This window comes from Gopherus flavomarginatus, chromosome 2, assembly GCF_025201925.1.
Source record: "Gopherus flavomarginatus isolate rGopFla2 chromosome 2, rGopFla2.mat.asm, whole genome shotgun sequence".
NCBI classification, from domain to species: Eukaryota; Metazoa; Chordata; order Testudines; family Testudinidae; genus Gopherus; species Gopherus flavomarginatus.
Window position 1 is genome coordinate 93,131,927 of NC_066618.1, and position 22,281 is coordinate 93,154,207.

The 22,281-nt window shown below is 48.5% G+C and overlaps 1 protein-coding gene across 5 annotated transcripts in view; it reads left to right on the forward strand.

Annotated features, from left to right (window-relative positions):
- Positions 1 to 22,281, forward strand: part of ANLN (anillin, actin binding protein) — a 73,711-nt gene that overhangs the window by 22,815 nt on the left and 28,615 nt on the right. For 4 of the 5 annotated variants that reach the window (XM_050937679.1, XM_050937678.1, XM_050937675.1 and 1 more), the window contains 7 exons: positions 2,945 to 3,071; positions 4,696 to 4,744; positions 4,826 to 4,885; positions 7,365 to 7,403; positions 7,764 to 7,785; positions 8,538 to 8,650; positions 22,169 to 22,222. In XM_050937679.1, the coding sequence (XP_050793636.1) occupies positions 2,945 to 3,071; positions 4,696 to 4,744; positions 4,826 to 4,885; positions 7,365 to 7,403; positions 7,764 to 7,785; positions 8,538 to 8,650; positions 22,169 to 22,222 (464 nt within the window). The remainder of the gene's footprint in view (positions 1 to 2,944; positions 3,072 to 4,695; positions 4,745 to 4,825; positions 4,886 to 7,364; positions 7,404 to 7,763; positions 7,786 to 8,537; positions 8,651 to 22,168; positions 22,223 to 22,281) is intronic. The other variant, XM_050937676.1, reaches the window with a different exon arrangement.

Below are 22,281 nucleotides of genomic sequence, written 5' to 3' on the forward strand. Positions count from 1 at the left end.
GATCGGCACATTCCTGTAACTGGGGTTAGCAACATGGATTCAGCGCTGATGGAAGAACTTCTCCTGCTTGCACTTTCACTACTATTTCAACAATCAGGTAGAGGATTTGGGAGATGCTAGTGGACATTTCAGAAGTGGTATTTGTCCTGTTGTAGGCACTTCTCTGCTGGGGGATAAAGACTGAGGAATCAGGGCCTTGGGAAACATAAGATTTGCTCTAGCTGCGCTGCACGTGCCACTGCTGAGTCATCTCAAGACCACAACTCTCCTTTTTATCTTTCTGGGGTTATGGGAGAAATATATTTCTAGGATCAGGGAACAAAAATTCCCAGACCCTCTTCATAATAAAAACAGGGATTTAGTATTAAGGAAATGCTATAACACTGATTTCTCATAGGAATAAAGTGGCAATATTATTGAGTACCCAACTGCCTAGTCTTTGGATGGATTGCTTTCGTAGTGTGGTTTCTCAGAGAATAATGTTGTTTTGAGATAAGGTAATGCCTGGAAATGATTCATATGCAAAGAAAATCCTGAATGAAACCTATTGTCAAGCCCTTTGCAATAGGCTGAAGTTGCATATTTAGGTGATCCCCAGCAGTTTATAAAAATGTGCCAAAAATGCCTGTCGTCAAACTTGAATTTCAGAAAACCTTGATTCTCTTTAGTCTGGTGCCTGCACTGTGTTCTTCCAGTAAGGTGAGAATAATATCAGAAAATAAGCCTATTTGGGCCCCAGTCCTACAAATTAATTTGACTGCCTATGTGGAATAATTAGGTCTTTAATTAGTATAAATTAAGAGAAGAGAGACTAAAATTGACGCATCCAGAACTAGTATAGTGAAAATCCTCTGGACTTCAAACTGTTCTGATCAATAGACCAAGGAAATGTAAAAGTAAACTTCCTCCTTTTGATAAGGTACCTCATGACTCACTAAAAATGTTCAAGAAATTCTGATTTCCTCTAAGTCCTGGTGGTCAAAAAAAAAAAAATCTGATCCTGTAGTTTTCCCTGATGTATTGGGGGGAAAATCTTGGATTTTAGTTCTTTACTTTCTGTGCTGTTTGAACTTGCTGTATGAATTTCTTGACTAATATCTAGTATTAGCCTTGTATCAATGTGGATGTTGATTTGAGGGACTTTTTTATTATTATTTTATTTTTTTAATAATTTGCTTAGTACATGTTTAAAGTAGGGTTACTGAGAAACAGGAGGAGTTATGTTTCAAATTAAAAAATAATTAAATACTCTTTCTGAGAAGTAGTCATCTGTCTGCTTGGTGTGTCTAAATCAAATGAGTTGAGAAGAGTTAAGATCTGAATTTGTTAAAATTGGATCTGGAGGAGCAATTTTTCATCTAGCCAAACTAACTAAAATCATATCTGCTTAATAACTTTTTGAAGATTTTCATGGCAAACACTTGCATACCTGAAATTCCTGTGCCCAGTGGTGGTTAAATCTGTCCCTTTGCAAGCTTGCATTAACCAGCACGCTTTATCCAATGTCAGTGATTTATGTAATACCGCCAGAAACTTCAGTGGTTTCTAATGTGTTACTGCTTTTTGCAGCACTAAATTGTGAGGGCAAGATTTGGTTTAGTAACTCTTATTGACTGCATGAGATATACAACTATCTTTAAACAGCCTGTTTTTACATATAATGAATCATAAAATCTAAAATGTAAATTCAATTAACGTTCTCCAATGTGAATCTTGGTGGCGTGGATGCACATGTATCCAATGTGATACTTGCTTTCTATCCCCATGTGTTACAAACATGCTGCTGTATTTTATTTCCTTTTTAGTGATTCTGTCAACTGCATTCTGTAAATTAACCAAAAACCATTTTTCATTTTGCATCTCATTTGCAGTCAGGTCACTACGTATTGCACAAATGTAGAATTTGCCATAATTGTGCTTCAGAAATCTCAGCTTTCGTTTTTTTGGTGGAAGTGTTCTGCCTCTATTGTTTGACAAGAACCTCAAATGTGAACAGTGTATAATAGGAGTTCTCAAACTGGGGGTCGGGACCCCTCAGGGGGTCCTGAGGTTATTACATGGGGGATTGCGAGCTGTTAGCCTTCACCCCCAAACCCTGCTTTGAATCCAACATTTATAATGGTGTTAAATTAAAAACACTTTTTAATATATTTATAAGTGGGGGTTGCACTCAGAGGCTTGCTATTTGAAAGGGGTACCATTACAAAAGTTTGAGAACCACTGGTGTGAAACATTGAGTCTAAGTGCCTGAACCGATGTCTCTGAGAGAACTGTTCCAGTCATCTCATTTTGGGTCCTATGGACTCTATGCAGCTGTGGAGCTTGGTGTTTTTCCAAGATACCACCCAACTCAGCATTTTTGCTGTAGTTTGTTTGCTGCAGCCAGATACCCAGGATTCTTGTTTTGCCTCCTTGCCCTGCTCAGATATACCTGCAGCTGCCTCTTACTCTGTACCTTTCCCCACAAGGGGGAATTAAGGAGAAAACAGTATATACGCCTTCATTGTTCTACAGATGTAGGCAGGAAGAAGAGGGGTTAATGAGCCATGGAGCAGAGGAAGCTAGTATGCAGCTTGGGTAGTCAGTCTTTTCAGAGAACAGAGCAGCAGCAGAAGCCTGTAGAGCTAAGATAAGGAACTGCTGAATTTTGACTACAAGCTCCCCTCCATCCTCTGGCATGTAGTGGGTCATGGTAGGACCTAGATAAACTACCCAGACCATATCTTAACTGCTGAAGCCTGGAGAGCTGGACTGCCTGAACATAGTGGAGAAGAATTAATCACTGTTTAATTCATCAAGTATTTTTGACTGAAATGTCGGTGGAGGGTGGGGATGAAGGGTATTTTCACGGCCATGCAATAAGCTAACTTTGTAGAATTTAGGGTCCTTGTTCAAAGGGGAGCACAGACTCTACTTACAGTGATCATCTCAAATCTGTCCACAGAAGCAACTAACTACTACTACATAATATTGTTGAGATCGGGAGCAGAAAACATGGTAGCAACTCCCGTAGCAAGCACTGCAAATTCCCTAAATGGAGACGCTCTTACTTTTACTACAACGTTTACTCTGTAAGTACAAAGAAACCTTTTCAGAACTCAACTAGCTGGCTTTTGAAGAAGAGCGTACCTGAGAATCCTGTCTAAACTAGTTAAAAATGTGTAAGGGTATTGTGTTCCACAAACATTCAGAGATCTTGTGGCATGACTATTTTCTTCTAGAAATATTTGGAACAAACCTATTTCCATAAAGAAAAAGTTAATCAATGGATTGTTTTTCTCCTGTCATTATCTCTTGGACACCTGCAATGTCTGCTTAGTTACTCTCCCTGAGAGAGAGTTTTTTCTACTGGCTGTAATGACTGACATTCTACTTGGCTAGTTTTGTTTTTTGTTGTCTCTGATGACAATGCTGTTTTGGACTAAAATTTAACTACATACTTGTCAAATGTTAGAGGAATAGCTGTCTTAAAGGCATTCTTTAAAATAATGTGAGTTTAGTTGGATGATCAGGATGAGATATAAGCTACTTTAAAAAGTAGACTAGGAATGATAAAAAAAATTTTTGGTAAATGTCGTCTTCACTATTCATGCACAAACCAACAAAGATATGCTGCTTGAGAACTTATTAGTTTGATTTAAGCATATTTATTTTGTATATTATTTTGACGTTATGCTGCTGATTTGTTTGTTTTTTAATTTGTTATATAGCTTTAACTTTTTGAATCTCAACATCTGTCATTAAATAATTGTCCGATCTCTTCCCCCCTGCATAATTTCCTTAAATTGAAAACTGACTGAAAAAATGCTTAAATATCAATATCCTTCTAAATTATAAAATAAAAATTCTGCCAACCCTGTTAAAAATGACTATAGTCTCAAATTTTAAACCTTGGAAACCGAGGAGCCATGCAAGGCACTGAAACCTATTTTGAGTGGTTGGTAAAGGTAACTATTCTATGTAAATTTTGGTCTGGAGAGCTAAATCAGCATTCTGGACATACTCTTGTCCTGCTGTAGATGGAACACTGTTTGGAGGGAGTATATACAACCTAATGTATTACATAAAACCCCTATGTTATGAACTAATTGAGGATTGAGAGTTCATAAAATTGAACATCTCAAAATAACGGAAGGTCTGATGCATAAATTGCAGCACAGTGCATTGCGTCACTTTCTTGTACTTCAAACCACTGCAAAGAGATTTCCAATGCACTGAAGGTTTCAGAATGTGAAGGGATATCAACTTGTTCTTTAATATCGCTTTATCTTTTTTCCATTGGGAGCAGGGGGAATGATCATATAATCAAGGTTCTTTTGTATTTCACTTGCTTTTGCTTCTGACATCTGGAATCTATCTCAAGATAGCAATGTATTACTCTCAAATATTCTAATATTTCATGTGCTAGAATGCTTTGCTTTGTTTCTTGAAAACAGGTTCATAGTAGAGATGGAAAGGACTTGACAGACCACCATGCTTGCCTGGAAGGGCAGTGCTATGGTGTACTGATAAAGAATATCTGCTATTACATTTTATCTTAGATTCACACCCAACACTTTTGACTACTGTAGATGTTGCTTTCAGAATAACTAGTTACTGTGAACTATTCTTCTGTTTTGAGGGGACAACTAACTTTTTAAAAACATTACTGGCATTATTAATGCTTTTAACTGTAGTTTACCCTCTTTATTTTAGGCAAGATGTGTCCAATGACTTTGAAATAAATGTTGAAGTTTACCATTTGGTATGTACTTGTCTTTTTATTAAAAGGCCACTTGGGGGAGCCAGGCACTCTACATTTCTCAAATGCTTTCTTGTCTTACAGGTACAGAGAAAAGATGGCACAGGCACTACTGATAAGAGGAAAAAGACAAATAAGTCAAAGGTAAACACAAGAACTGATACACTAGTTCAATAAGAAGGTACGCTAGGAGCAATTTAAAGCAAGGAGAGAAGAATTGAGCTACAATCTGTTTTTTAATTCTGAAAATATTGAAAGCAGATGCAATTTCCTCTAACTGATTTGGTTACTGGGAAGCTTTCTTCGTTCACAGAAAGTCTATATCCTTACCTTTCATCACTTTACCTTTTTCTTTTGATCAGTGCATTTAATGTACTCTCTCTCTCTAAATGTCTTTCTATTTGGAGTCCTTCAGCTGAGTAGAATTGAGACTTGGCCATCTTCACATGGCACTTAACTATGTCAGGTCTGAAAGTTCGTTGTTTTTCTCTTCCAGCATTTTGCAAAATGGCATGCTTTCCGAGCTTTCATCTAGTACAAGACACTTTTTTGCCTCTTTGGTAATGATTCTTAGTGTGCTTATTCCCTTCTCTATCTCCTCAGGCTCCCAAACGTGTAAACTGTGTGCCAGTGCCCTATACTGCAGCCAGATGGGTAGAGCCCTGCAAATCCGCAGATGTCCAATTTACAGCCGCAGATATCTGCATCCATGGACCCTTTTTTGGATTGCGGATGGGTGTGGATCTAAATTTTGTATCTGCGCAAGGCTCTAGATTGCTCAGTGGAAATGTATTAAGCACCTAAAGTTAGAAAAAGAATGTTGCCAATCTAGTCATTGGGCTAAAGTAAGCAAATGCTGTTTTAAAAAAGTTTATCATTTTTTTTAAAGCAAATTGAAGCTAGTATAGAGTGCAAGCACTAATTACAGGTCTATGACAAGCTACAGTATTTAATAATAGAATAATTAGTTAAATTCCCTATTCTTTCAGTAAGTAGAGAAACACATGTTGGCCATTCCTGAAAACCTATGAGTTTTTTTTGTTTTGTTTGTGTTATTTAAATTTAAAAAAACAATTTTTTTTTGCTCTTTTCATATTTAGGAGAAAATATACTTCCGTGAGTTACACATTTTCAAAATACCAAAGGTTATTTTGGGAAGAGGGCGGCAGTATATCACCACTGTAATAGAACAAAGATTGAAACCTTAACTGTGGCGTTTTTCTATGACTAAACATTTGTAAAGATTACTATAGACTTTCCAGGACAGATGAGACCTGAACTTTGTGTGACTTACGGGGAAAAAAAATAATTAAAAAAAAAAAAGCTTAAAAAAAGGCTAACTTTTTTTTTGGTGGGGTAGATGGGGAGGGAGAGCTTTGAACCCGCTAATGCATGGGTCGGCAACCTTTCAGGAGTGGTGTGCCAAGTCTTCATTTATTCACTCCAATTTTAAGGTTTTACGTGCCATTTTAATCCATCCATTCAAAGCACCCGATAGTGCTGCAACTTCTTAGCTCTGACTTCTGCTGAGGAAGTTGGTTGCAGCAGGGAGAGAGGAATGATCATCACAGAACCAAGATCTTACTTTTTAAGATCAGTCTTAGCTTGTTGAAGGATTTTCATTGTGTTCATAACTCACTGATTAAAAACATTTGAGTGTCTTGATACTTGCCACAGACTTCAAGAGTGGAAGGGAATGTCTGATTTTCTCTCTCTCTCTCTCTCTTCCACCTGATGCAAGCCTGAGAGTCTGAGATCCTGGGTCCACCTCCCTCCCGTGTGCTATAGTTTCTGGGGTGCTTCAAAGTTTGCCAGGAACCAGCCTTCTTAAAAGCACTGCATTGACTTGTTAGCTGGAATTGCAGTTTTTCTGTTGTCTAGGGAAGGGAGAACCAGGACCATTCAGTAGGTACTTTTCAGTGCTCAGTGAAAGTTTGCAGGAATCAAGTAATCTAGAAAACTTTCTCAGTTCCAGCCTCCTGGCGATTGGTCTGCTGTATCTGCTTTTGATGACAAATTATCTGTTGTGTATCTTTTTCCATCAGGATACACTTGTCTTGTTCTTAATTACTGTTCATGTATTTTTGTCTTAAACTAAACAAAGCCCCAGGTAATATATTTATGTTCATTTGATAAGTTATAACTTGACATTGTCAATATACAAGAACACAAACATTAGGCACTCATTTACTTACAATATTATGCATTATTTGATTCTCATTTCAATTAACTGCTAAACTTACTAGAGTAACAGATGCAAGTTGTGCTGCTAAATGCACCAAAAATTTGCACATAAATGGAAGGCTTGGATATTTGTTTTAAAACACTTGCCATCCAGACCTAATTAATGGATACTTTTACATTTCAACAAATGTAAACGTGTTTTCTGCCTCTTGGTCTGTGTATTTTATTACATGCTTCAGTGGAATTATTCAGCCTTGGGTCTCGGGTATAGGAAAACAAACCTGGCTGACTCAGGACAAGAATTAATCACCAATCAGAATTGCTTTAGACTATAAAACTTGAATGGCATTTTTATCACACATATTAAAACTATACTTGGTTTTAACTAAAGTGTGCAAGCTGAAATGTACTTGGCCTTCATGCTGTCTTTTTTTCATAGGTTATTACTCCAAAGAGATTATTGACATCTATTACTACTGTAAGTACTAGTGTAATACTCTAATGACTTCTGGAAATTAAACTGCCTTTTCTAAAGGCCATGTTCACACATTCTGAACAACATTGTTTCCCCATTTCAAACAGCTTGTATCTGCTTTCGCTTGAAACTCGAAACTACCTAGCTTTCTCTGAAGCCTTTTCAGCACATAACCATGTGCTAGCTGAGAATTCTAAATACATTAAAAAAGATGAAATTATTACATATGCTTTATTTTTAAGAGATCTAGAATTTCAAGTGCAGTGTTTGACTTAAGACCGGTCTTAATTTACACAAAGCAAGCTTCTAAAATCCGTTGATTTCGCTGTTTTCTTTCCCTAATGAATCTTTCTGTCTTTCCAGAAAAGCACCCTTCTTACGCCAGGTAAGCAAACCCTAAACTTCTTGTACCAAGGGGAATATCTTTAACACAGGATAGCAAAAGCAATAATAATCTCTCAACAGGATTGTCTTGTACTTAATCCCAAGCTAAATTCTCAGTTGGTGTGAGTCATGAAGCTATATCAGTTTACACCAGCTGAGAATCTGGCCCTATCTTTATATGTAAATTATTGCTGTGAGTAGCTGAATTTTACTGTACAATGCCAAAATTAACACCTAGCATCAAATATTTATAGCATCCATTTCTTACCAGGAAAAGTATGTTTAAGTAAACTAACACTTGGTGGTTAATCTTTTTTTAATCCATATATTGGGCTCAGTTACTTTCAACAGATGCAATATCACATAACATAATTTTATAACAGTCTTGTTTGTTGGGACTAACTCTGAGAACCAATTATAAGAATGGATTTTAAAGTATCATCAATGTTCATTTCATTGGCGCTTCTCACATGTCTACATTCCTATCTTTGAGGAAGTCATCTCTACAGTATGGCTTCTCCCCAACTCTGCATAAATGCCCAGTGCCTCTGCCTTTCACAGGGATGGGGCACAGCCCATTCATGCAAAGTCAGGAGAGAAGTTGCAAGCAAAAAAAAAATTCTTCCCTTTTCATTCTTTCCATCTCTTGCTTAGTATTGTAGTGTATGAGCCCAGCAGCACCTTTATATAATTTTGCATGTGTTACATTGTCTTAACTTTTTTTATTTTTTATTTTTTTTTAACTCAACACAGTCATGGCCAGTCCAAGTGGCCCCAATGCCGTGCGCACTAGTAACTTTGTACTTGTTGGATCTCACAAGATTTCCCTGTCTTCAATAGGGAACTCCAAATTTACTTTGGACAAGGTAATGGAACCTATTTCTCTCTACTACTTAAAAGATATCTGTGTGCTGCTTTGAAAGAATGGAATTTTGCCTGGCCTAGTGTTTCTAGGCAATATTACTACTAAAGATTTTTAAATGATTTTATCTTTGACAATACCACCTGTAGTTTTTAGAGGACTGAAGTACAAGTTTGCAATACAAAAAAAGTCTAATTTGGCAGTGAGAGCCACTGTTACTGTAGCTAAATGTAATATACAGTAGCATATGGCCACCAATGCATTGTATCAGTTCTAGATTAATGAAATTTATCAGAAGTAAGCTCATTCATGCAGATCTTTTTAGAATTGGTTGTTTATAGACCATTCTTTAAATATGCTATAACCCGAGAAATAAGCCACTTAACTTATCAGTTCTTCTTCGAGTGATTGCTCATATCCATTCCAGTTAGGTGTGTGCGCCGCGCGTGCACATTCGTCGGAAAACTTTTACCCTAGCAACTCAGTGGTCCGGCAGGTCGCCCCCTAGAGTGGCGCCGTCATGGTGCTCGATATATACCCCTGCCGGCCCACCCGCTCCTCAGTTCCTTCTTACCGCCCGTGTCGGTCGTTGGAACAGTGGAGCGCGGCTTAGCTGACCTCCACCTCCCTAGCTACTCGTAGTTCTCGTATATAGTTATGCAGTTATAATCCTTTTATATATATATATTTGTATAGTTATACGTTTTTTCTTTGCTAACATAGTTTGTTTAGTAATAGTTAGCGGGGTTCAGGAAGTAGCCCCTTCCCCGCACCCGGTGCCGGAGCCCATGCACGGCTCACTGGGTTTTAAAATGGGCTCGGCCTGCCAGAAGCCGATGCCGAAGGGAGATCTACACAACTCCTGTTTGAAGTGCCTCAGGGAATCACACTTGACAGCTAAGTGCCCCATTTGCAAGGCTTTTAAGCCGAGAACAAAAAGGAGCGGGACTTTCACTTACCCCTCCACCTTTGGCACCGAGTGATGATCAAGCGGCTGGCAGAAGCGCCTCCTCGGCACCGGACCCCGCCGGTACTGCCAAGGCCTTTCGGCACCGGCTGTCGCCGGCACCGAAGTCGACTCGGCACCGCTCTCTTCCTCCGAGGTCGAGAGAGCCTACAATTCCTGATGGTGCCTGACGGCTCCCCGGCACGCGCCGTGGTTGAGCCCCCTGCTCCTGCTGCTTCCGTGCCACCTGCATCGCAGCCAGAGAGCTCCTCTAAGTCAGATTGCCCGGCACCAACACCTGCAGAGGCACCGATGACATCGGCACCGTCGATTCCAGTCCCCCAGGGCCATTGAATCCAGTGCCTGACAGCTCCCCGGCGCGCGCCGTGGTAGAGCTTACTGCTCCCGCTGCTTCTGTGCCAACTGCACCGCAGCCAGAGAGCTTGTCTAAGTCAGATCGCCCGGCACCGACACCTGCTGAGACTCCGACGACGTCGGCACCGTCGATCCCGGTCCCACAAGGGCCGTCTAATCTGGTGCCTGACGGCTCCCCTGCACACGCCGTGTTTGAGCTTACTGCTCCTGCTGCTTCCGTGCCAAATGCACCGCAGCCAGAGAGCTCGTCTAAGTCAGATCGCCCAGCACCGACACCTACCGAAGCTCTGACGACCTCGGTACCGTCGATCCCGGTCACACGAGGGCCGTCGAATCCGGTGCCTGACAGCTCCCCAGTATGCACTGTGGTTGAGCCTGCTGTCCCCTCCACGCCGGAGACATTACCAACGGCGAGGGATCTCATTGCCATGACAGAGTCGATGCTGCCTGACCCCAGCACCGCCGGTGCGGGTAATACAGTCTTTTCATATGACTGTCCTCTGTCAGCACAGCAGAGCGGCACCGTTCATGATCACGGTCCCGCAGACGCTCCAGGTCCCGTCGGCACACCCGACACCACTTGCAGTCCCGGTGCTGTTTTCCTCATCGGTACTGGTCGCACTTGCCGCACCAGTCGGTATCCCGTTCGCCGACCCGCTACTATCGGCACCGTTCCGACTCCCGGCACCGCGACAGGTACCGTGACTCCCGTAGCCTCTCCCCGAGCCTCGAGATCTCAGTCGACCTCCCGGCACCATTCTGGTTGCAGGTCTGGATCTCGTTCCAGGTACCGGTACGCCTCCTGGTGCCGGTCCCCGGTGCCGAGTTGGGCAAGGTCCGATAGAGTCAGAGACTCTGCCCATGCCTTTTTTTAGTACCTCCATGGCCATCCAGACACGCATCCGTGTCATCCCACATGCGCAGATCTTATGCTCAGGACCACGATTCTGATACGCCCCCCGACAACCTGAGGTGGAGGAGGTCCCAGAGGTAGAGGACCCGGTATGGGGCCGTCTAAGGGGTACGACTACTCGTCTGTCCGCTCTCCTCTCTACTCACTAGTCTTTCAGTCTGTTAAGGAGAGGTATTGGGATGGCCAGCGGGCGCCAGCCCCGAAACCGAAGGAGGCTTGGTGAATGAACCTACTTGGCCACCAGGTGTACTCTGCAGAGGCCCTGCAGCTCTGGGTAGCAAAGCAACAAGCCTTGCTTAGCTGCTATAATTATAGCACTTGGGTGAAGATAGTTTAGTTTATGGAGTTTCTCCCTCAAAACTCCCGCCAAGAGTTCGCTGCCGTCTTGGAGGACGGGGGAAAAAGGTACCCAGAGCGTCCCTCCAGGCCTTGTTGGACGCAGCAGACTCAGTAGCCAGGACTCTGGCCTTGGTGTCGCCATGAGGTGCATCTCATGGCTTCAGGTTTCAAACCTCCGGCCGGAGCTGCAGTATGCCATTCAGGATTTACCCTTTTTTGGTAAAGGCCTCTTCGCGGCAAAGACAGCCCCAGGCTGCGAAGCCTGATGGACAATAGGGTCCTAATGCGCTCTCTCAGCATGCATATGCCAGCGACCAAACGCAGGCCTTTCTGTCCCCAGCCGCCATACTCTGTGCCTAGCCAGAGACAGGACTTTGGCAAACGGCGAGGCCAAGGTGGTCGCAGACGAACATCAGGACCCCTAAAGAGCCAAGGTCAAGGTCCCTCGCAATTACCACTGGGATCAAAGACGAACCTTCCAAGGTGCGCCTGAGGGCAGTGTACCAGTCACAGGCCGGGATCCCAATCCCGCTTTCTTCTGGCGTGGCCCCAGTTAATTTCAGATCGCTGGGTCCTGCGCACGGTGGAGCATAAGTACCACCTCTAATTTGTTTCAGCCCTGTCCCCCTTCAGGGACCCCTCTCACGAGCAATTCCTCGTACAAGAGGTGCAGACGCCGACTGACGAAAGGGGCAAGGGGGTCTACTCCCGTTATGCCCTAGTCCCCCACTCGAACAGGGGGCTCAGACCTTCCTAGTCCTACGCGGACTCAACCAGTTTAGGATAAGGTTGAAGTTCCGTATGGTATCCCTGGGAACCATTATTCCATCCTTGCCTCCTGGGGCTACTATGCTGCCCTCGATATGAAGGACGTGTACTTTCGCAACGCCATCTTCTTCTTCGAGTGATTGCTCACATCCATTCCAGTTAGGTGTGCGCGCCGCGCGTGCACGTTCGTCGGAAACTTTTTACCCTAGCAACTCCAGTGGGCCGGCAGGTCGCCCCCTGGAGTGGCGCCGCCATGGCGCCCAATATATATCCCTGCCGGCCCACCCGCTCCTCAGTTCCTTCTTACCGCCGTGTCGGTCGTTGGAACTGTGGAGCGCGGCATAGCTGTCCTCCACGTCCCTAGCTCTCCTTGTTCTCTATCGTTTATCTCTAGCACTATTGTAGTTGTTAATTAGATTGTTAAGTGTAGATAGTAGTAAAGTTAAGTAGTTTGTAAATAGTTCTTCGCCGGGGGCTTAGCCCTTCCCGGCACCCGGCACCAGGCTCATGCCTGGTTCGCCGGGCTTCAAGCAGTGTGCGGCCTGCAAGAAGCCCATGCCCACCAGCGATCCCCACGACGCGTGCCTGAAGTGCCTGGGGGAATCGCACAGATCCGACAAGTGCCGCATCTGTAAGGCTTTCAAGCCAAGGACTAAGAAGGAGAGGGATCAAAGGCTCCGGACTCTCCTTATGGAGGCGGCACTTGACCCGGCGGCTTCGCAGGCCGTGATCTCGGCGCCGGCACCGGATCGCACCGGCACCGAGAAGACTCCCCGGCACCGACCTTCTCCGGCACCGGGGACAGAGCCTAGGCCGTCGAAGTCTATTACTCCGGCTAGGCAGACCCGACTGGAGCGCCCGGCCTCAACATCGGCCGCGGCGCCGCCGGCACCGTCGACTCCGGGCCCGGCGGGTCCGTCGAGTCCGGTGCCGCCAAGCTCCCCCATGACATCTGGGGTTGAGATAGTGGTGCCATCCACACCAGAGACCTTCGCCTCGGCACGGGACCTCATAGCCATGACTGAGCCCACTCAGCGACCACCCCCGGTACCGCCGGTGCGGGTCGTGTCTAGAGGCAAACCTATGATGTCGGCACCGTCCCGGGACTCACGTTCTCGATCCAGGTCCTGACGTCACGGTCGCTCCAGATCCCGCCGCCGCTCGCAGTCCCGGCACCGCTCCCCTCAGCGGTACCGGTCGCACTCGCGGCACCGGTCGACATCACGACGATCGCGGTCGGACTCCAGCCGCCGACACCGGCACCGCGATTCCAGGAGCCGATCCAGACTTTATTCGCCGCACCGGTCGACCTCCCGGCGCCGAGCTGGTGGCAGGTCCCGGTCCCGGTCGACCTCCCGGCACCGAGCTGGTGGCAGGTCCCGATCCCGGCAACGAAGCGGCGCCCGGTACCGGTCCAGATCCCGGCACCGTGAGAGAACCCGGTCCCGGTCCAGGCACCGATATGACTCCCGGCACCGAGACGATCGTCCGTACCGGCCCGCGCGGACCCTTACCATCCAGGGTCCGCCCCGCCATGGCCCTCCAGACAGCCGTCCATATCCTCGCTGACGGACAGTGGGTACGCGCTGGGCACCGACCGGCAGGCGGCGCTGTTCAGCGATCCGCCACAGCAGGACCAAGGCCCGCAGCAATGGGGATTCTGGACACCCTGGGCATATCATCAGGCCCAGGGCCCCCAACAGCTCCCTGCTAGGCCGGCGACTGCGGAGCGCAGGGCACCTGAAGCCTCGTTGTCTCGCCCCCCTCCATCCCCGGATGGGGAGGAAGGGTCCAAGCATCAAGACTCCGCTTTGGCTCCTGAGGCAGAGGCGAGGACCGAAGGAGACCCGCCGTTAGACACTCTCTTGCCGGGGGTCTCCTCATCCTCCTCCCCGGATGAAGCGGTGGCTGGGACCTCCTCCAACAGCCCCCCCCCCGCTGGACCTCAGGGCGCACCAGGACCTCCTCAGGCGAGTAGCTCAAAATCTGAGTCTGCAAGCCGAGGAGGTCTCGGAGATAGAGGATCCAATTGTGACCATCCTTTCGGCAGACGCTCCCACCAGAGTCGCCCTGCCGTTCGTACGAACCATCCAGGCCAACGCCAACACCATTTGGCAGTCTCCGGCCTCCATTCCTCCCACCGCGAAGGGCGTAGAGAGGAAGTACATGGCTCCTTCCAAGGGCTACGAGTACCTCCACGTGCACCCGACCCCGTGTTCCCTGGTGGTCCAATCTGTCAACGATAAAGAGCGTCACGGCCAGGAAGCTCCAGCCCCCAAATCCAGGGAGGCCAGGCGGATGGATCTCCTCGGCCGTAAAGTGTACTCGGCTGGGGCTCTGCAGCTCAGGGTCTCCAACCAGCAGGCCCTGCTGAGCAGGTACGCCTTCAACTCCTGGGTGGCAGCGGATAAATTCAAGGAGCTGCTGCCACAAGATGCTCGTCAGGAGTTTACGGCCATTTTGGAGGAAGGCAAGAAGGTCGCACGCACGTCCTTGCAAGCCTCTTTGGACGCTGCGGACTCGGCTGCCCGTACCCTCGCGTCGGGTGTAACGATGCGTCGCCTCTCCTGGCTGCAGGTTTCTGGCCTTCCGCCGGAGCTCCAGCACACTATACAGGACCTTCCTTTCGAAGGCCAAGGCTTATTCTCGGATAAGACAGACCCCAGACTCAAGAGTCTGAAAGACAACCGAGTCATTATGCGGTCACTTGGGATGCACACACCAGTGACGCAACGCAGACCCTTCCGGCCGCAGCAGCAACAACAACAGCGCAGGCCGTATTCCCAGTTCCGCCAGCGGCAGGACCTTAACAGGCGCCGCGGCAGGAACGGAAGGCGCAGGCACTCGGGGAACCAAGGGGGGCAGAACCAAGGCTCCTCTAAGCCCCCGCCTGGACCTAAGCCTTCATTTTGAAGGTGCGCCCGAGGGCGCAGTAACAGTTTCCCCAATGGATCCTTCCCCCCCGTTTTCCAACCGCCTTTCGTTTTTCCTCCCGGCGTGGTCCCTAATAACATCAGACCGCTGGGTCTTACGCACGGTGCAGTCGGGTTACCGCCTGCAGTTTGTTTCATTTCCTCCTCCCCGCCCCCCTTCCTCGTCCCTCTTCAGGGACCCCTCTCACGAGCAATTCCTTCGGCAGGAGGTGCAGACGCTCCTCGGCAAAGGAGCTATAGAGGCGGTGCCGGAGAACGAGAAAGGCAAGGGGTTTTATTCCCGCTACTTTCTGATCCCCAAGGCCAAGGGGGGCCTCAGGCCTATCCTCGACCTGCGAGAGCTCAACAAGTACCTGGTGAAGTTGAAGTTCCGCATGGTTTCCTTGGGGACCATTATCCCATCCTTGGATCCGGGAGACTGGTACGCCGCCCTCGACATGCAGGACGCGTATTTTCACATTGCTATCTGGCCACGTCACAGACGTTTCCTTCGCTTCGTTGTGGGGTCTCTTCATTACCAATTTGCAGTCCTCCCATTTGGCTTGTCCACGGCCCCGAGGGTGTTTACGAAGTGCATGGCAGTTGTTGTGGCGCAGCTCCGGCGCAGTCGTATCCACGTGTTTCCGTATCTGGACGATTGGTTGATTCGGGGCACGTCGGAACAACAAGTCTGCAGCCATGTCCGCGTGATCACCGACATGTTCGCCACTCTGGGCATCTTGGTGAACACAGACAAGTCCACCCTGGTTCCCACTCAAAGGGTGGAATTCATCGGGGCCGTCCTGGACGCCACTGTGGGCAGGGCCTTGCTGCCATTGCAGCGGTTCCAGGCCTTGTCGGCGATCGTGCAACGGCTGCGGTCAGCCCCCTTAACGTCAGTGAGGACATGTCTAACCCTGTTAGGCCACATGGCGGCTTGTACTTTTGTGACCAATTACGCTCGGCTCCGCATGAGGCCCCTCCAGTTGTGGCTCATCAGTCATTACAGGCCGACAAGACAGCCGCTAGATATGTTAATCACAATCCCCCAGAGGGTCCTAGATTCTCTCGGCTGGTGGCTAGACCAGTCAGTGTTGTGTGCGGGTCTCCCCTTCCACCCATCTGAGCCCTCGGTGTCCCTAACAACGGATGCCTCAGATCTCGGCTGGGGGGCCCACGTAGGGACCCTGAGGACGCAGGGCCTGTGGTCCCAGGAGGAGGTGGGGCTACACATCAACATGCGGGAATTGAGAGCGGTCCGTCTTGCTTGTCAAACGTTCTGTCATCAGCTTCAGGGTCGCTGTGTCGCGGTGTTCACCGACAACACGACGACCATGTATTATATCAACAAGCAGGGCGGCACCAGATCCTCCTCCCTGTGCCACGAGGCGATACGACTCTGGGACTTTTGTGTAGCCCACTCCATTCACCTCATGGCTTCCTTCCTCCCCGGAGTACGGAACACGCTGGCGGATCGATTGAGCAGATCCTTCCTGTCACACGAGTGGTCCCTTCGCCCAGACGTCGCCCTCTCCATCTTCCGGAGGTGGGGTTATCCCCGGGTAGACCTCTTCGCGTCCAAGGGGAACAGGAAGTGCCAAGCGTTCTGCTCCTTTCAGGGCAGGGAGCCCGGGTCGATAGCGGATGCCTTCCTCATCCAGTGGTCGACCCACCTGTACTATGCGTTTCCCCCATTCCCTTTGGTCCACAGGGTCCTTCTGAAGGTACGCAGGGACAGGGCTCACGTGATCATGGTAGCCCCGGCATGGCCCAGACAACACTGGTACCCCATGCTGCTGGACCTGACTATAGCCGACCCAGTTCCCCTGCCCCTTCATCCGGACCTGATTACCCAGGAGCACGGGACCCTCTGTCACCCGGACCTGCAGTCGCTGCACCTAGCAGCGTGGCTCCTGCGTGGCTGACTGGCTCTGAGCTGCGCTGTTCCTCACCGGTGAGGGAGGTGCTCTTGGGCAGCAGGAAGCCGTCCACAAGAGCGACATATTTGGCCAAATGGAAGCGCTTCTCCTGTTGGTGCGTGGAGAGAAATCTCCGCCCTATGGAAGTTTCGGTAGCCGATATCTTAGACTACATTTGGTCCCTTAAAGGGCAAGGTCTGGCCATATCGTCGTTGCGAGTCCACCTAGCAGCTATCTCCACCTTTCATCCGGGTGCGGATGGTCGCTCTGTTTTTTCTCACCCGACGGTGTCTAGATTCCTTAAGGGGTTGGAACGTTTATACCCTAACGTCCGTCCCCCTGCTCCAACCTGGGATCTTAACCTGGTGTTGTCCCGGCTCATGGGGCCCCCCTTTGAGCCGTTAGCCACTTGCTCCCTGCTTTACCTCTCTTGGAAGACGGCCTTTCTAGTAGCTATCACCTCGGCTAGACGGGTGTCGGAACTCCGGGCTCTTGTGGTAGACCCCCCATATACGGTCTTCCACAAGGACAAGGTGCAGCTGAGACCACACCCTGCTTTTCTCCCCAAGGTGGTCTCAGCCTTCCACGTCAACCAAGAGATATTCCTTCTGGTTTTTTTCCCGAAACCTCACTCCTCAGGCAGGGAGCAGCAGCTCCACTCGCTTGATGTCCGTAGGGCTCTCGCGTTCTACGTGGAGAGGACCAAGCCCTTCCGCAAATCCCCCCAGCTTTTCGTGGCAGTAGCGGACCGCATGAAAGGGCTTCCTATCTCCTCCCAGAGGTTATCCTCGTGGGTAACGTCCTGCATCAGGACCTGCTATGACTTGGCCCATGTCCCTACGGGCCGTGTGACTGCGCATTCTACCAGGGCGCAGGCGTCGTCGCTGGCTTTCCTCGCCCGTGTGCCCATCCAGGAAATCTGTCGGGCAGCGACCTGGTCATCGGTCCACACCTTTGCTTCCCACTACGCCCTGGTCCAGCAGTCTAGAGAGGACGCGGCCTTCGGATCTGCAGTGCTCCATGCCGCGACTTCTCGCTCCGACCCCACCGCCTAGGTATGGCTTGGGATTCACCTAACTGGAATGGATGTGAGCAATCACTCGAAGAAGAAAAGACGGTTACTCACCTTTGTAACTGTTGTTCTTCGAGATGTGTTGCTCACATCTATTCCACACCCGCCCTCCTTCCCCACTGTCGGAGTAGCCGGCAAGAAGGAACTGAGGAGCGGGTGGGCCGGCAGGGATATATATTGGGCGCCATGGCGGCGCCACTCCAGGGGGCGACCTGCCGGCCCACTGGAGTTGCTAGGGTAAAAAGTTTCCGACGAACGTGCACGCGCGGCGCGCACACCTAACTGGAATGGATGTGAGCAACACATCTCGAAGAACAACAGTTACAAAGGTGAGTAACCGTCTTTTCCCTCTGCACAGGAGATACCTCCACTTTCTAGCCAACCGTCAGTACTTCTGGTTTACGGCCATAGTCGCTGCCTACCTTCGCTGATGTCGGATATGCGTTTTTCCGTATCTGGACGAGTCGCTTATCCGAGGAGACTCCGAGACACAAACCACTCAGCACGTGGGCATCGTCACGGTCTTATTCACAGGTCTAGGCCTGATGATTACTATAGAGCAATCCACTCTGGTTCCCACGCAGAGGTTGGACTTCCTAGGGGCTATCCTGGTCTCCGACCTAGCCGGAGCCTGCTTATCACAACTGCAGTTTTAGGCGATGGCAACAATCATCCGAGGTCCGCAGACTTTCCCAACGACCTCGGCTCGCACTTGTCTCAGTCTCCTGGGTCCATGGCTGCCCACAAGTTTGTAACCAAACACACCAAGCTCCGCCTCCGTCCTCTCCAAGTCCGGCTCACCTCGGCGTACCACCCGGACAGGGAGCCAATGGTCATGGTAGTCACCGTTCCCTCGAGCACCTTAGGCTCCCTAGAGTGGTGGCTAACTCCCTCCCTGGTGTGGGCAGGGATGTGGTTCCATCCGCCCCAGCCCTCACTGCCCCTGACGACGGACACGTCATCTCTCTGCTCAAGTGCTCATGGTCACCTCCAAGCTTAAGGCCTTTGGTCTTCTCGGGAGCTGGCATTCCACATCAATGCCCCAAAAATGAGAGTAGTCCGCCTGGCGTGCCAGGGGTTCCAGCGGCAGCTGCGAGGCCGTGGTATCTCGGTGTTTACAGCCAACACAACGGCCATGTGCTTCATAAATAACCAGGGAGGGACATGGTCCTCCCCCATTTTGTCAGGAGGCCATCCATTTCTGGGACTTTTGCATGGCCCACTCGATGGAGCTGGTGACGTCCTTTCTCCGAGGGGTTCGGAACGCCTTGGCGCTTTGACTCAGCAGGTCTTTCCTGTCTTACGAGTGGTCACTCTTCCCCATGTGAGGCGTTCTGCTTTCCAGAAGTGGAGATTTTTCCTCACATAGGCCTGTTCGCTCACCGCGAGAGCAGAAAATGCCAGATGTTCTGCTCCTTCCAAGGTCTCTCCTCGGGATCGATCTTGGACGCATTCCTGATGCCGTGGGAAGGCCAACTCCTTTATGCCTTCCCACTGTTCCCACTGGTTCATTAGGTCCTACTCAAACTCCGCAGGGGCAGAGCACGCATCATCATGATCGTTCCAGCGTGGTCCAGGCAGCACGGATATACCAAGTTGCTCGGCCTTTCAATAACTGACCCAATTACCCTGCCACCCCACCCAGACCTCATCACTCAGGGCCACGACAGGCTTCGTCACCCGGACCTGCAGCCTCTTCGCCTCACGGTGTGGCTGCTGCGTAACTGAGCCGGGGTGACAGGAAGCCTTCCACCTGGTCAACGTACCGGGCCGAGTGGAAGCGTTTCTTCTACAGGTGCAATACGCTCGATCTTGCTCCTACTGAGGTCTCGATCCCCTCTGTTTGGCCTGCCTCTGGCCTTCAGCGGCAGGACCTGGCAGTATCATCGCTGAGGGTACACTCGGCAGCCATCTCTACCTTCCAGCCAGGCTAAGGTGGACGTTCCGTGTTCTCACACTCTATGGGTTCGAGGTCCCTCAAGGGCTTGGAGCGCTTGCACCCTCGGGTTCGCCGCCCAGCCCCAACCTGGGACCTCAACCTAGTTTTAACCAGACTTATGTCTCCCCCATTCGAGCCGTTCGCGACCGGCCCTCTGCTATACCTGTCTTGGACGACAACTTTCCTCGTAGCTGTTACATCGGCCAGACGAGTCTCCGAGCTCAGAGCTCTTACGGTGGTTCCACCGTACACTAGGTTTCACAAAGACAAGGTGCAGTTATGACCGCACCCGACTTTCCTCCCTAAGGTGGTTTCGGCCTTTCACGTTACCCACAGCTCAACGCAATGGGCGCAACAATTGCACTCCCTGGACATCTGTAGAGTGCTCGCATTTATATTGCGCTGACAGAACCATTTCGTAAGGTGCCCCAGCTCTGTCACGGTAGCAGACCAAAGGGAAGGCTTGCTTGTTTTCCTCTCAGAGGACCTCATCTTGGGTGATGGCGTACATCCGCACTTGTTATGATTTGGCTCATATTTCCCCAAGCCACATCACCGCGCATTCTACCAGGGCTCAGGCTTCATCTGCCGCCTTGCTGGCTCGTGTTCCTACCCACGAGATCTGTCGCGCAGCTCCATTGGTCCTCGGTCCATACCTTTGCTTCGCAGTATGCCCTGGTTCAACAGTCAAGAGATGCTGTAGCCTCTGTCTCAGCAGTTTTCATTCTGCCACATTTCACTCCGACCCCACCGCCTACGTAAGGCTTGGGATTCACCTAACTGGAATGGATATGAGCAATCACTCGAAGAAGAAAAGACGGTTACTCACCTTTGTAACGGTTGTTCTTCGAGATGTGTTGCTCATATCCATTCCACACCCGCCCTCCTTCCCCACTGTCGGAGTAGCCGGCAAGAAGGAACTGAGGAGCGGGTGGGCCGGCAGGGGTATGTATCAAGCACCATGACGGCGCCACTCTAGGGGGCGACCTGCCGGCCCACTGAGTTGCTAGGGTAAAAGTTTTCCGACGAATGTGCACGCGCGGCGCACACACCTAACTGGAATGGATATGAGCAACACATCTCGAAGAACAACAGTTACAAAGATGAGTAACCGTCTTTTATTGTCAGAAGACACATTATCTGAATTCCTCTGCACTGAATTTCGTTTGGAGTTGACTTAAACAAAGAAAACCACCAAAAAATATTCTTACCATGTAAATATAGTCAGGAGTATCAATTTTCTTATGCAGATTTAATTCAGGTACTAATTAAAACTTTGGTTAGCATCCATGTTCTTCACGATGATGGATTTTTAAAAACTGGAGAGCTGTTGTCTGTAGAACTTGTCTTGTGTAAATATGGCTTTGTCACAGTTACATTCCACATAAGTGCATAACTCTGGAATTTGTAAATACTAACTGCATAACAGAGAAAACAGACCTGTCACAGTGTAAATACCCTGTTAAACAATTTTATTACTATATGCCAAGAGCTGTTCTGGTCTGTTGGTTTTTTAAATATATTTGTGCAAGTTAACTCTTGTTACTTCAAGAACTCTCTAATAAACTTTGAAATGTCATTCTGAAGTCTGGTTGAGAAGGATTGGGCTTAATCCAATTCCCTTCTGGAGTAAGCTATCTTTATAGACCATGACAGGCTAGGGATTTGCGAACAAGCTCCAGATACCAACTCTGTTCCCCTTTGATGCTGCCTTCAACTCTTTTTATTAAAAATAATTTTTTTCCTTTTTGACTTGGGCCTCTTGTGGGAATTGTTCTTGGATTATTAAGCACTTGATTTAGTTATTGGAGTCTTCTGGTTCTTGGGGAAGTAGTGTCTGTTTTACCTTAGTGCTCAGTGCTTCATGTGTGAGTACTCTCCTTTTTTTGGATGGGAAAAGTATATTATAAAAGCCATGATGATCATCTAATAGTGTTTGAATGAGTTTATGGGCCAAGCTGGGAAATACAGATTTCCTAGAAATCCTTGTAGCAATATCCTGTTAAGCTATTTAGTTTCTCAATAGCATAAATGCACATTGTTTTACAGGAAGAGTGGAGAACTGACACTGCTTACAAGCATGTGACTTTTTTAAAAGCTTTATCTATGTCCTGCCCCTCAACTGCACTGAACTGCTTTTTAATTTGCTTTATACTTCCCCCCTGGGGGCTTAGATGACCACCAGGGTGGTGTTACAACTGCTTCTGCCCTTAATATCTTATAATGCAAGACTGAATGCAGAGAGGAGTGAAACATACTCAAACGTAGTTTTATGCCGCTTTTTAAAAAAACTTCATTTCACACCTAGTCACATTCAGCATGTTTCTTTTTTTCCCCAGATAAATTATGGAGGGAAGGAAAGAGAGCTACTGGACTTTATGTTCCAGGACAAGGTTGCTATGTTTACTTGCTTGTGACTAAAACTCAAGACACTCTTTTCCTAGTGCATGGT